The sequence below is a fragment of the Mus caroli genome, unplaced genomic scaffold, assembly GCF_978045245.1.
Source record: "Mus caroli unplaced genomic scaffold, Mus_caroli_1 scaffold_6, whole genome shotgun sequence".
NCBI lineage: Eukaryota > Metazoa > Chordata > Mammalia > Rodentia > Muridae > Mus > Mus caroli.
In genome coordinates this window covers 139,578,944-139,594,085 of record NW_028227261.1, presented here as the reverse complement: position 1 = coordinate 139,594,085, position 15,142 = coordinate 139,578,944, and the positions used below count along the sequence as shown (strand labels likewise).

Sequence of the window (15,142 nt, the reverse complement as noted above, 5' to 3'; positions counted from 1 at the left end):
TTACATTTCAAATGCTACCCCGAAAGTTCCCTAAACCCCCCCCCCCCACCCTGCTCCCCTACACACCCACTCCCACTTCTTGGCCCTGGCATTCCCCTGTACTGGGGCATATAAAGTTTGCAATACCAAGGGGCCTCTCTTCCCAATGATGGCTGACTAGGCCATCTTCTGCTACATATGCAGCTAGAGACATGAAATCTGGGGGTACTGGTTAGTTCATATTGTTATTCCACCTATAGGGTTGCGGACCTCTTCAGCTCCTTGAGTGCTTTCTCTAGCTCCTCCATTGGGGGCCCTGTGTTCCATCCTACAGATGACTGTGAGCATCTACTGTATTTGCCAGGCACGGACATAGCCTCATACAAGACAGCTATATCAGGGTCCCTTCAGGAAAATCTTGCTGGCACATGCAATAGTGTCTGGGTTTGGTGGCTGATTATGGGATGGATCCACGGGTGAGATAGCCTCTGGATAGTCCATCCTTTCGTCTTAACTCCAAACTTTGTCTCTGTAACTCCTTCCATGGGTATTTTGTTCCCTATTCTAAGGAGGAATCAAGTATCCACATGTTGGTCTTCCCTTTTCTTGATTTTCTAGGCTAATATCCACTTATCAGTGAGTACATATCTAATGACTTCTTTTGTGATTGAGTTACATCACTAGGGATGATATCCTCCAGAAACATCCATTTGCCCAAGAATTTCAGAAATTCATTGTTTTTAATAGCTGAGTAGTACTCCATTGTGCAAATGTACCTCATTTTCCATATCCATTCCTCTGTTGAGGGGCATCTGGGTTCTTTCCAGCTTCTGGCTATTATAAATAAGGCTGCTATGAACATATTGGAGCATGTGTTCTTATTACCAGTTGGAACATCTTCTGGGTATATGCCCAGGAGAGGTATTGCTGGATCTTCTGGTAGTACTATGTCCAATTTGCTGAGGAACCACCAGACTGACTTCCAGAGTGGTTGTACAAGCTTGCAATCCCACCAGCAATGGAGGAGTGTTCCTCTTTATCCACATCTTCGCCAGCATCTGCTGTCACCTGAATTTTTGTTCTGAGCCATTCTGACTGGTGTGAGGTGGAATCTCAAGGTTGTTTTGATTTGCATTTCCCTGATGATTAAGGATGTTGAACATTTTTTCAGGTGCTTCTCATCGATTCAGTATTCCTCAGTTGAGAATTCTTTGTTTAGCTCTGTACCCCATTTTTAATAGGGTTATTTGCATTTCTGGAGTCCAGCTTCTTGAGCTCTTTGTATATATTGGATATTAGTCCCCTATCAGATTTAGGATTGCTAAAGATCCTTTCTCAATCTGTTGGTGGCCTATTTGTCTTATTGACAGTGTATTTTGCCTTACAGAAGCTTTGCAATTTTAAGAAGCCACATTTGTCAATTCTTGTTCCTATAGCACAAGCCATTGCTGTTCTGTTTAGGAAATTTTTTCCCTGTGCTCATATCTTCGAGGCTTTTCCCCACTTTCTCCTCTATTAATTTCAGTGTCTCTGGCCCTTTGTGGAGGTCTTTGATCCACTTAGACTTGAGCATTGTACAAGGAGATAAGAATGGATCAATTTGCATTCTTCTACATGATAACCTCCAGTTGTGCCAACACCATTTGTTGAGAATGCTGTCATTTTTTCCAATGGATGGTTTCAGCTCCCTTGTCAAAGATCAAGTGAATGTAGGTGTGTGGATTCATTTCTGGGTCTTTAATTCTATTTCATTGATCTGTCTGTCATTGTACCAGTACCATGCAATTTTATCACAATTGCTCTGTAGTACAGCTTAACGTTAGGAATGGTGATTCCACCGGAGGTTCTTTTATTGTTGAGAATAGTTTTTGCTGTCCTAGGTTTTTTGTTATTCCAGATAAATTTGCAAATTGCCCATTCTAACTCAGTGAAGAATTGAGTTGGAATTTTGACAGGGATTGCATTGAATCTGTAGTTTGCTTTTGGCAGGGTAGCCATTTTAATATATTAATCCTGCCAATCCATGAGCATGGGAGATCTTTCTATCTTCTTCAATTTCTTTCTTCAGAGGCTTGAAGTCCTTATCATACAGATTTTTCACTTCCCCAGTTAGAGTCACACCAAAGTATTTTATAGTATTTGTGATCATTGTAAAGGGTGTTGTTTCCCTAATTTCTTTCTCAGCCTGTTTATCCTTTGTGTAGAGAAAGGCCATTGACTTATTTGAGTTAATTTTAAATCCAACTACTGCACTGAAGCTGTTTATCAGGCTTAGGATTTCTCTGCAGGAATTTTTGGGGTCACTTATATATACTATCATATCATCTGCAAATAGTGATAGTTTGACTTCTTCCTTGCTAATTTGTATCCCCTTGATCTCCTTTTGTTGTCGAATTGCTCTGGCTAGAACTTCAAGTACTATATTGAATAGGTAGGGAAAAAGTGGGCAGCATTGTCTATTCCCTGATTTTGGTGGGATTGCTTTGAGTTTCTCTCCATTTAGTTTGATGTTGGCTACTGGTTTGCTGTAGATTGCTTTTATTATGTTTAGGTATGGGCCTTGAATTCATGATCTTTCCAAGACTTTTATCATGAAGGGGTGTTGGATTTTGTCAAATGCATTCTCAGCATCCAACAAGATGATCATGTGGTTTTTGCATTGAGTTTGTTTATATAGTGGATTACATTGATGGCTTTCTGTATATTAAACCATCCCTGCATCCCTGGGATGAAGCCTACTTGGTCATGATGGATGATCGTTTTTATGGGTTCTTGGATTTGGTTTGCGAGGATTTTATTGAATATTTTTGCATCGATACTCATAAGGGAAATTGGTCTGAAGTTCTCTTTCTTTGTTGGATCTTTGTGTGGTTTAGGTATCAGAGTAATTGTGGCTTCATAGAATGAATTGGATAGAGTACCTTCTGTTTCTATTTTGTGGAATAGTTTGAGAAGAGTTGGAATTAGGCCTCCTTTGAAGATATGATAGAACTCTGCACTAAACTTATCTGGTCCTGGGCTTTTTTTGGTTGGGAGACTATTGATGACTGCTTCTATTTCTTTAGGGAAAATGGGACTGTTTAGATCGTTAATCTGATCCTGATTTAACTTTGGTTCCAGGTATCTGTCTAGGAAGTTGTCCATTTCCTCCAGGTTTTCTAGATTTGTTGAGTATAGCCTTTTGTAGTAGGATCTGATGATGTTTTGGATTTCCTCAGGTTCTGTTGTTATGTCTCCTTTTTCATTTCTGATTTTGTTACTTAGAATACTGTCCCTGTGCCCTCTAGTTAGTCTAGCTAAGGGTTTATCTATCTTGTTCATTTTCTCAAAGAACCAGCTCCTGGTTTGTTTGATTCTTCAAATAGTTCTTTTCGTTTCCACTTGGTTGATTTTACCCCTGAGTTTTATTATTTCCTGCTGTCTACTCCTCTTGGGTGAATTTGCTTCCTTTAGTTCTAGAGCTTCTAGATGTGCTGTCAGGCTGCTAGTGTATGCTCTCTAGTTTCTTTTTGGAGGCACTCAGGGGTATGAGTTTTCCTCTTAGGACTGCCTTCATTGTGTCCCATAAGTTTGGGTATGTTGTGGCTTCATTTTCATTAAACTCTAAAAAGTCTTTAATTTCTTTCTTTATTTCATCCTTGACCTAGGAATCATTGAGTAGAGTGTTGTTCAGTTTCCATGTGAATGTTGGCTTTCTATTATTTATGTTGTTATTGAAGATCAGCCTTAGTCCATGGTGATCAGATAGGATGCATTGGATAATTTCAATATTTTTGTATCTGTGGAGGCCTCTTTTGTGACCAATTGTATGGTCAATTTTGGAGGAGGTACCATGTAGTGCTTTTGTTTTAGGATAAAATTTTCTGTAGATATCTGTTAAATCCATTTGTTTCATAACTTCTCTTAGTGTCCATGTGTCTCTGTTTAGTTTCTGTTTCCAGGATCTGTCCATTGGTGAGAGTGGGGTATTGAGGTCTCCCACTATTATTGTGTGAGGTGCAATGTGTGTTTTGAGATTTACTAAAGTTTCTTTAATGAATGTGGCTGCCCTTGCATTTGGAGCATAGATATTCAGAATTGAGAGTTCATTTAGGTAGATTTTTACCTTTGATGAGTATGAAGTACCCCTCCTTGTCTTTTTTGATAGCTTTGGGTTGGAAGTCAATTTTATTCTATATTAGAATGGCCACTCTAGCTTGTTTCTTCGGACCATTTGCTTGGAAAATTGTTTTCCAGCCTTTCACTCTGAGGTAGTGTCTGTCTTTTTCCCTGAGGTGGGTTTCCTGTAGCAGCAAAATGTTGGGTCCTGTTTGTGTAGTCAGTCTATTAGTCTATGTCTTTTTATTGAGGAATTGAGTCCATTGATGTTAAGAGAAATTAAAGAAAAGGAATTGTTTCCTGTTTTTTTTTTTTTTTTTTTAAAGCTGGGATTCTGTTCTTGCAGCTGTCTTCTTTTAGGTTTCTTAAAGGATTACTTTCTTGCTTTTTCTAGGGTGTAGTTTCTGTCTTGTGTTGGTGTTTTCCCGTTATTATCCTTTGAAGGGCCAGATCCATGAAAAGATATTGTATGAATTTGGTTTCACCATGGAATAATTTGGTGTCTCCATCTATGGTAATTGAGAGATTTTCTGGGTATAGTAGCCTGGGCTGGCATTTGTGTTCTCTTATGGTCTGCATAACATTTGTCCAGGATCTTCTGGCTTTCATAGTCTCTGGTGAGAAGTCTGGTGTAATTCTAATAGGCCTGCCTTTATATATTACTTGACTTTTATCCCTTACTGCTTTTAATACTCTCTCTTTATTTAGCGTATTTGTTGTTCTGATTATTACATGTCAGGAGGAATTTCTTTTCTGGTCCAGTCTATTTGGAGTTCTGTAGGCTTCTTTTATGTTCATGGGCATCTCTTTCTTTAGGTTTGGAAAGTTTTCTTCTATAATTTTGTTGAAGATATTTGCTGGCCCTTTAAGTTGAAAATCTTCATTCTCATCTACTCCTATCATCTGTAGGTTTGGTCTTCTTACTTTGTCCTGGATTTCCTGGATGTTTTGAGTTAGGATCTTTTTGCATTTTGCATTTTCTTTGATTGTTGTGCCCATATTCTCTATGGAATCTTCTGCCCTGAGATTCTCTCTTCCATCTCTTGTATTCTGTTGCTGATGCTCGTGAATCTATGGTTCCTGATTTCTTTCGCAGAGTTTTTATCTCCAGAGATGTCTCCCTTTAGGTTTTCTTTATTATTTCTACTTCCCTTTTTAGGTCTTGGATGGTTTTGTTCAATTCCATCACCTGTTTGGTTGTGTTTTCCTGTAGCTCTTTAAGGGATTTTCGTGTTTCCTCTTTAAGGGCTTCTACCTCTTTAGCACAGTTCTCCTGTATTTCTTTAAGTGAGTTATTAATGCCCTTCTTGATGTCCTCTACCAGCATCATGAGATATAATTTTAAATCTGAGTATTGTTTTTCACGTGTGTTGGGGTATCCAGAACTGGCTGAGGTAGGAGTGCTGGGTTCTGATCATGGTGAGTGGTCTTGGTTTCTGTTAGTAAGATTCTTACATTTGCCTTTTGCCATCTGGTAATCTTTGGAGTTAGTTGTTATAGTGGTCTCTTGTTGGAGCTTGTTCCTCCTGTGATTCTGTTAGCCTCTGTCAGCAGTCCTGGGAGTCCAGTTCTGTCCTGGGTCTCAGTGGTCAGAGTACTCTCTGCAGGCAAGCTCTCCTCTTGCAAGGAAGGTGCACAGAGGTGTGGCGTTCAGACCTGCCCCCTGGCTGAAGATGAAGGCCCCAAAACAGGGCCTGTCCCAGAAGCTGTTTCCCTTCTGCAGTCAGAGAGCTGACTTGCGCAGACTGGTCTCTGAGGGACCCGGGACCCAAGATGGCTCCCTCACCTGCTCCGGCATTAGAGTCCTCCTGCGTGGGCACCTATCCTCTGGCGGGGAAGGTGTCCAGATGTCTGGAGCCCGAAACCGGGTCTGTTCCAGAAGCCGTGTTGCTTCTGTTGCCCGCTAGCTCACCCTTCACAGTCCACATCCTAGCCTCTTATGTGCTGTTGACAGCTCATTCAAGATGTCTCAAAAGTACATTGTTGAAGTTCTATTAGTTACTCTTCCTTCAAATGAGAGTAATATTGAATTCACAGCTCCAAGTCTTGCTTTAGCATAGGAAGAAGTGGAGACAAGACTTAAATCATAAAGAGGTGCTATTCTCATACAGCAGTAGTACAGTAAATCCCATTAATCTTTAAGACTGCAAAAGTAAAGCAAAGTGATTTCTATCTAAATGTACTCCCAAAGACTTCTGTCTTTTGGGAGGAAGAATGCACTAACAAGTTATAAAGTAAAAGAAACAAAAACAAAAAACATTGGCACTGCATCAAAAAGTGGTATTAGAAATGGGTTTAATGAATATCTTTGCTGTGTTATAGTCAATTTGTTTCACTGGCATTAGAAAGGTATAAGGAAGGATTTATTAATTTCTCATCACAATTAAAAATATTTATTTATTAAAAAAAGAAATGGGTTTAAAGAAGACACTTTAGATAAAAAACCCAGTATGTTTACTTTTTAAAAATTTATTTATTTTTATTAGATATTTTCTTTATATACATTTCAAATTCTATCCTGAAAGTTCCCTATACCTTCCCTCCACCCTGCTCCCCTACCCACCCACTCCCACTTCTTGGCCCTTGCATTCCCCTGTACTGGGGCATATAAAGTTTGCAATACCAAGGGGCCTCTCTTCCCAGTGATGGCCGACTAGGCCGTCTTCTGCTCCATATGCAGCTAGAGATACGAGCTCTGGGGGTACTGGTTAGTTCAAGATTTTGCTGAAGGGACCTTGTTATAGCTGTCTCACAAGAGGCTATGCCAGTGCCTGGCAAATACAGAAGTGAATGCTCACAGTCATCTATAAGATGGAACACAGGGCCCCCAATAGAGAAAGCTAGAGAAAGCACCCAAGGAGCTGAAGAGTATAGCTATAGGTATGTTTACTTTTTAATCTACAATTTAAGTAGCATATTTCTAAGCCAAGTCGTTGCCTACAAAGACTTAAGAAAAACCAAAGTCCCTGGGAACTATAGCTTCACCTATGCCTTCCCACCAAACACTAACAAGACCTCAACCTACTTAGCTTCTAAGATTAAAAGTGATGGATACGGTACATTCAGGTTGGCATGGCCGTAATTTTTAGATTTTTTCTAAAAAATAATCGTATGTATATATGTATGTATGTATGTATGTATGTATGTATGTATGTATCTATCTATCTATCTATCTATCTATCTATCTATCTAGTGTGTGTGCACGCACCCACATGTTTATGTATGTGCAAGCGCATGCATGCATGCACAGGGGAGATTCATGCATCTCAAGGCATGTATGTAAAAGTAAGCTGACAATCTGTGGGAGTTGGTTTAGCTATGGGGTTTGACTTTCTACCATGTTGATTTTGGTGATCAAGTTCAGGGTACCAGGCTTGGTAGCAAACATATTTACTCCTGGAGGCATCTCACTGGCTCTGTCCTTTCTAAATGGTTAAAAATGGAAACCCTAGAATCTCTGTTTGGCCTAGGGAACCCAGCACTGCCATTTGATAGCCATGAAAGCAGTCTGTGGTCTGGTTGATGACTCTTTGCTCTTTCTCTCTGGGCAGTTCCTGTGTAAGTCTTGCAGGGACAACTTTGTTCAGCTCTTGCTCCATTGAGGGGCATAGTTTTCTTCTCTATGATTATTAGGGTTGGCATGTGACTTGTTTGGCCAGTGTAAAATTAGGTGGCAAGGCTAACATTGTAGTTTAAATGTATTTATATAATTTTGGTCTGGCTGCTTGTATTTCTGACACCTACCAGGAGGCAAAAATGCTACACTAGGAGCACAGAACTTAGCCTAGAACCTCGCTGATAGTATCCAAACCTCAGCTAACCATACTCATGAGAAACAACTCATGAGGAAGAAAAAAGGATTTGTAGTTGTAACTCTTGAGATTTTTGGGTTTCTTTGACAATAAAAATGAGCTAATAGTCCATGTGATCATAGACAAATCACTTTATATTCTGAGCACTGTTTTTGTTTTTTTGTTTTGTTTTGTTTTCCCTGAGTGAGCTGGAAGAATGTGGTAACACAAATCTGGGTAGATTTGGGGTAGAATACGACTGTTCAAAAGTGCACTTTGACATCTTCCAATCAAGTAGAATGTGCTTGAAATATCAGGTATTGAAGTTTTAGTGTTAAAATGCTAAACTGATGTTTTCAAGTGAAGATGTGTTTGTGTACATTCATATTTACAATAATTACTTGAATATTGGGCAAACATGAGCTTGCATATTTCAGAATGATTTTTACAATAACTGTAAATGTTATAGTAAAAGTGTAATACTCAAACCACTACCAAGTCAGAATTAGCCCAACAAACATTACATGACCTCACAATCTTCAGAAGCCCCAACTATGGCTAATCCTAAAATTTTTCTAGATGAGTTTATAATACACACTGCAGGGGACCTGGAGAAGGTATGGGGTGGAGGAGCAAGTTCAGAACTAGTGTGCCCTATATCCAATGCAAGTGTCTTGGGAATTGGCTCTTAGAATGCTTTCTGCTGTATCCATCCCTCTGTAGGCTATCCAGGCACATCTGCTAGGATTTGATGCGATGGGCAAGAGGTTACCTCCTCACTTCCTAATACTCGGCCCCTCTTCAGTTTCATATGCATGTGGTATAATAGAAGATTTCCAGGCTTCTGTTTTTCATCTATCTACATGGTGAGGAAGAACATCAATGTGTACTTACCTGGACTGCTGACATTGAACTGCGGGCTGTTGGGGGAGAAACTGTTGTGTCTCTGGACTCGGCGGCTGGATCGCTTTCCAGGCCATTGAATGGACAGGACTTCTGGCTTGGATGGTCCTTGCCTGAAACAAGAGCCAGCATTGAACTTTACTGTCAGAGCTTCAGTATCTTCTCTTAGGATGAGATCCTAAAGTATCAACTTCTAGGGGTTCCTGGGATATTTAATGGATACATGGGAGAAATACTGCCTGCAAACATGCTCTGGATAGCCAGGCTCACTGTTACTACAATATCTAAACAAAAATAAGAACATTCTAGGTTTTCATTATTCTTAAAATTAAGCTCAAGTAAAATTTAGCTTGTAATCTAACACTTCTTTGTATCATTGCCTGAGTCTTTAATAGAAATAAAATGTGAGTTCATGATGTGTATGGCTTTGCATCAATTTGAGAATACCTATGCAGTTTTCTTTGATTAATTAATATTTTACGGGCTGGAGAGATTGCTCAGCCATTAAAAGCACTGACTGTTCTTCCAAAGGTCCTGAATACAAATCCGAGCAACCACATGGTGGCTCACAACCATCCGTAATGAGATCTGATGCCCTATTCTGGTGTGTCTGAAGACAGCTATAGTGTACTTGCATATATTAAATTAGTAAATAAATCTTTAAATAATTATTTAAAAAATTAATATTTTACATTTTTTTCCAATCTACCAAAAATTCATATATTTTAAAAAGCCAAATAACTGAATCTTCCTCCTTCCATGATGTGTCTCCACTCCCTTCTCATAGACAGTTCTTAGCAAATATTAATTGTACCATTTATCTTCCTATCAGGACTCAACATTCTTAAATCATTGTATCTACACTTTTATTTTTGGTGCTCTATTATTCCAATGTGAAATGATTATGCTGGTGGTAAATACATGGAATGAAAGAACATGTGAAGAACTTCCAAGAAAGAAGCTTAGCTAAAATGATGGATTTAGCAAAAAAAGAAAATTTGCCTTTCTTGTTCCTTGGTTGTCATACAGGACACGATTGTTGGAACTTAAACTATCTTCAGTTACAAGGCAAACGTGAGAATGGAAGGCATGTGCTTATGGTCTGAAAAGGAGAGACTCTGAAAAGTATCTAGAGATGTTGTGCTGGCCTTAGGTTGCCTATGGAGTTCTCCAGCTAGAGAAATCCCTTGAGCATCTGATACACTTCCTATATATTTATTTTCTACTATAGGCAGTCAACTATAATATTCATTTGCCTTTGTGAGAATGAGTTCTTAATTATCTTTTACTAGCAAAGATTTCTTTAGTTTTTATCTTATGTTCCTTTTTCTTATTGTTTCCTTTGCTTGATAATAACAAAGCTACAAGAAACATACAGACCATCAAATAGACTGGACCAAAAATGAAAGTCCCCTTGCCACATAATAATCAAACAACTAAATGTGATAAACAAAGAAAAAAAAATTAAAACCTTATAGGGACAAAGAACAAACAGCATTATAAAGCAATTACAATAACATTTGACTTCCCAATGGAAACTCTAAAAGCCAAAAGGTCACAGGTAAGCTGTTCTACAAATTGTGCAAGACTGCAGATGCCCGCTGAGACTACCATACCAGCAAAGCTCCAATCACCATAGATGGAGAAAAGAAAGGCATTCTATGAAAAGAAAAGAAAAGAAAACCAAAATTAAGCAGTATCTACTACTCCAGCCCTAAAGAAAGTGCTAGAAGGAAAATTCCAACTAAAGAGGTTAATTACAAGAAAACACAAGGAATAAATAATCCTTGAACAGCAAATCAAAAGAAGGGCAACACACACACACACACACACCACAACAACAATATAAATGGAATAAACAAACACTGCTCATTAATATCTCTCAACATCAGTGGTCTCAATTTTCTAATAAAAAATACAGACTAACAGAATGGATGTGAAAACAGGATCCATCCTTCTGCTGCAACCAAGATCTATATCTTTTTTAAAATTTATTTTTATTTATTTTTTTTATTTTTTTTAATTTTTAATATTTTTATTACATATTTTCCTCAATTACATTTCCAATGCTATCCCAAAAGTCCAACATAGCGCCCCCCACTTCCCTACCCACCCATTCCCATTCTTTTGGCCCTGGCATTCCCCTATATTGGGGCATATAAAGTTTGCAAGTCCAATGGGCCTCTCTTTCCAGTGATGGCCGACTAGGCCATCTTTCGATACATATGCAGCTAGAGACAAGAGCTCCGGGGTTCTGGTTAGTACATCATGTTGTTCCAACAATAGGGTTGCAGATCCCTTTAGCTCCTTGGGTACTTTCTCTAGCTTCTCCATTGGGAGCCCTGTGATACATCCAATAGCTGACTGTGAACATCCACTCCTGTGTTTGCTAGGCATCGTCTCACAAGAGACAGCTATATTTGGGTCCTTTCAGCAAAATCTTGCCAGTGTATGCAATGGTGTCAGCGTTTAGAAGCTGATTATGGGATGGATCCCTGGATACAGCAGTCTCTAAATGGTCCATCCTTTCATCACAGCTACGAACTTTGTCTCTGTAACTCCTTCCCTGGGTGTTTTGTTCCCAATTCTAAGAAGGTGCACAGTGTCCACACTTTGGTCTTCATTCTTCTTGAGTTTCATGCGTTTATCAAATTGTATCTTATATCTTGGGTATCCTAAGTTTTGGGCTAATATCCACTTATCAATGAATACATATTGTGTGAGTTCTTTTGTGATTGTGTTACTTCACTCAAGATGATGCCCTCCAGGTCCATCCATTTGGCTAGGAATTTCATAAATTCATTCTTTTTAATAGCTGAGTAGTACTCCATTGTGTAAATGTACCATAATTTCTGTATCCATTCCTCTGTTGAGGGACATCTGGGTTCTTTCCAGCTTCTGGCTATTATAAATAGGGCTGCTATGAACATAATGGAACATGTGTCCTTTTTACCGGTTGGGACATCTTCTGGATATATGCCCAGGAGAGGTATTGCTGGATCCTCCGGTAGTACTATGTCCAATTTTCTGAGGATCCGCCAGACTGATTTCCAGAGTGGTTGTACAAGCTTGCAATCCCACCAACAATGGAGGAGTGTTCCTCTTTCTCCACATCCTCGCCAGCATCTGCTGTCACCTGAATTTTTGATCTTAGCCATTCTGACTGGTATGAGGTGGAATCTCAGGGTTGTTTTGATTTGCATTTCCCTGATGATTAAGGATGTTGAACATTTTTTCAGGTGTTTCTCTGCCATTCGGTATTCCTCAGGTGAGAATTCTTTGTTCAGTTCTGAGCCCCATTTTTTAATGGGGTTATTTGACTTTCTGGAGTCCACCTTCTTGAGTTCTTTATATATATTGGATATTAGTCCCTTATCTGATTTAGGATAGGTGAAGATCCTTTCCCAATCTGTTGGTGGTTTTTTTGTCTTATTGATGGTGTCTTTAGCCTTGCAGAAGCTTTGTAGTTTCATGAGGTCCCACTTGTCAATTCTCGATCTTACAGCACAAGCCATTACTGTTCTATTCAGGAATTTTTCCCCTGTGCCCATATCTTCAAGGCTTTTCCCCACTTTCTCCTCTATAAGTTTCAGTGTCTCTGGTTTTATGTGAAGTTCCTTGATCCACTTAGACTTGACCTTAGTACAAGGAGATAGGAATGGATCGATTCGCATTCTTCTACATGTTAACAACCAGTTGTGCCAGCACCATTTGTTGAAAATGCTGTCTGTCTTCCACTGGATGTTTTTAGCTCCCTTGTCGAAGATCAAGTGACCGTAGGTGTGTGGGTTCATTTCTGGGTCTTCAATTCTATTCCATTGGTCTATTTGTCTGTCACTATACCAGTACCATGCAGTTTTTATCACAATTGCTCTGTAGTAGAGCTTTAGGTCCGGCATGGTGATTCCACCAGAGGTTCTTTTATCCTTGAGAAGAGTTTTTGCTATCCTAGGTTTTTTGTTATTCCAGATGAATTTGCAGATTGCACTTTCTAATTCGTTGAAGAATTGAGTTGGAATTTTGATGGGGATTGCATTGAATCTGTAGATTGCTTTTGGCAAGATAGCCATTTTTACAATGTTGATCCTGCCAATCCATGACCATGGGAGATCTTTCCATCTTCTGAGATCTTCTATAATTTCTTTCTTCAGAGACTTGAAGTTTTTATTATACAGATCTTTCACTTCCTTAGTTAGAGTCATGCCAAGATATTTTATATTATTTGTGACTATTGAGAAGGGTGTTGTTTCCCTAATTTCTTTCTCAGCCTGTTTATTCTTTGTGTAGAGAAAGGCCATTGATTTGTTTGAGTTAATTTTATATCCAGCTACTTCACCAAAGCTGTTTATCAGGCTTAGGAGTTCTCTGGTGGAATTTTTAGGGTCACTTATATATACTATAATATCATCTGCAAAAAGTGATATTTTGACTTCATATTTTCCATTTTGTATCCCTTTGATCTCCTTTTATTGTCGAATTGCTCTGGCTAGGACTTCAAGTACAATGTTGAATAGGTATGGAGAAAGTGGACAGCCTTGTCTAGTCCCTGATTTTAGAGGGATTGCTTCAAGCTTCTCACCATTTACTTTGATGTTGGCTACTGGTTTGCTGTAGATTGCTTTTATCATGTTTAGGTATGGGCCTTGAATTCCTGATCTTTCCAAGACTTTTATCATGAATGGGTGTTGGATCTTGTCAAATGCTTTTTTCACATCTAATGAGATGACCATGTGGTTTTTGTCTTGAGTTTGTTTATATACTGGATTACGTTGATGGATTTCCGTATATTGAACCATCCCTGCATCCCTGGGATGAAACCTACTTGGTCAGGATGGATGATTGTTTTGATGTGTTCTTGGATTCGGTTAGCAAGAACTTTATTGAGGATTTTTGCATCATATTCATAAGGGAAATTGGTCTGAAGTTTTCTATCTTTGTTGGGTCTTTTTGTGGTTTAGGTATCAGAGTAATTGTGGCTTCATAGAATGAGTTGGGTAGAGTACCTTCTGTTTCTATTTTGTGGAATAGTTTGTGAAGAACTGGGATTAGATCTTCTTTGAAGTCTGATAGAACTCTGCACTAAACCCATCTGGTCCTGGGCTTTTTTTAGTTGGGAGACTATTAATGACTGCTTCTATTTCTTTGGGGGATATAGGGCTGTTTAGATCATTAACCTGATCTTGATTCAACTTTGGTACCTGGTATCTGTCTAGGAACTTCTCCATTTCATCCAGGTTCTCCAGTTTTGTTGAGTATAGCCTTTGGTAGAAGGATCTGATGGTGTTTTGGATGTCTTCAGGATCTGTTGTTATGTCTCCTTTTTCATTTCTGATTTTGTTAATTAGGATGCTTTCCCTGTGCCCTCTAGTGAGTCTGGCTAAGGGTTTATCTATCTTGTTGATTTTCTCAAAGAACCAGCTCCTTGATTGGTTGATTCTTTGAATAGTTCTTCTTGTTTCCACTTGGTTGATTTCGCCCCTGAGTTTGATTATTTCCTGCCGTCTACTCCTCTTGGGTGAATTTGCTTCTTTTTGTTCTAGTGCTTTTAGGTGTGTTGTCAAGCAGCTAATGTGTGCTCTCTCTAGTTTCCTTTTGGAGGCACTCAGAGCTATGAGTTTTCCTCTTAGAAATGCTTTCATTGCGTCCCATAAGTTTGGTAATGTTGTGGCTTCATTTTCATTGAATTCTAAAAAGTCCTTAATTTCTTTCTTTATTCCTTCCTTTACCAAGGTATCATTGAGAAGAGTGTTGTTCAGTTTCCACATGAATGTTGGGTTTCTATTATTTATTTTGTTATTGAAGATCAGCCTTAGTCCATGGTGATCTGATAGGATGCATGGGACAATTTCAATATTTTTGTATCTGTTGAGGCCTGTTTTGTGACCAATTATGTGGTCAATTTTGGAGAAGGTACCATGAGGTGCTGAGAAGAAGGTATATCCTTTTGTTTTAGGATAGAATGTTCTGTAGATATCTGCCAGATCCATTTGATTCATAATTTCTCTTAGTTTCTCTGTGTCCCTGTTTAGTTTCTGTTTCCATGATCTGTCCATTGGTGAAAGTGGTGTGTTGAAGTCTCCCACTATTATTGTATGAGGTGCAATGTGTGCTTTGAGCTTTACTAAAGTTTCTTTAATGAATGTGGCTGCCTTTGTATTTGGAGCATAGATATTCAGGATTGATAGTTCCTCTTGGAGGATTTTACCTTTGATGAGTATGAAGTGTCCCTCCCTGTCTTTTTTAATGACTTTGGGTTGGAAGTCAATCTTATCAGATATTAGAATGGCTACTCCAGCTTGTTTCTTCATACCATTTGCTTGGAAAATTGTTTTCCAGCCTTTCATTCCGAGGTAGTGTCTATCTTTTTCTCT

At 38.9% G+C, this 15,142-nt stretch overlaps 1 protein-coding gene across 1 annotated transcript in view; it reads right to left on the bottom strand.

Moving 5' to 3' along the window:
- Necab1 (N-terminal EF-hand calcium binding protein 1) overlaps nt 1-15,142 on the bottom strand; it is a 204,386-nt gene that overhangs the window by 27,217 nt on the left and 162,027 nt on the right. Inside the window, exon 7 of the mRNA XM_021160280.2 lies at nt 8,763-8,884. Within this exon, the coding sequence (XP_021015939.1) occupies nt 8,763-8,884 (122 nt within the window). The remainder of the gene's footprint in view (nt 1-8,762; nt 8,885-15,142) is intronic.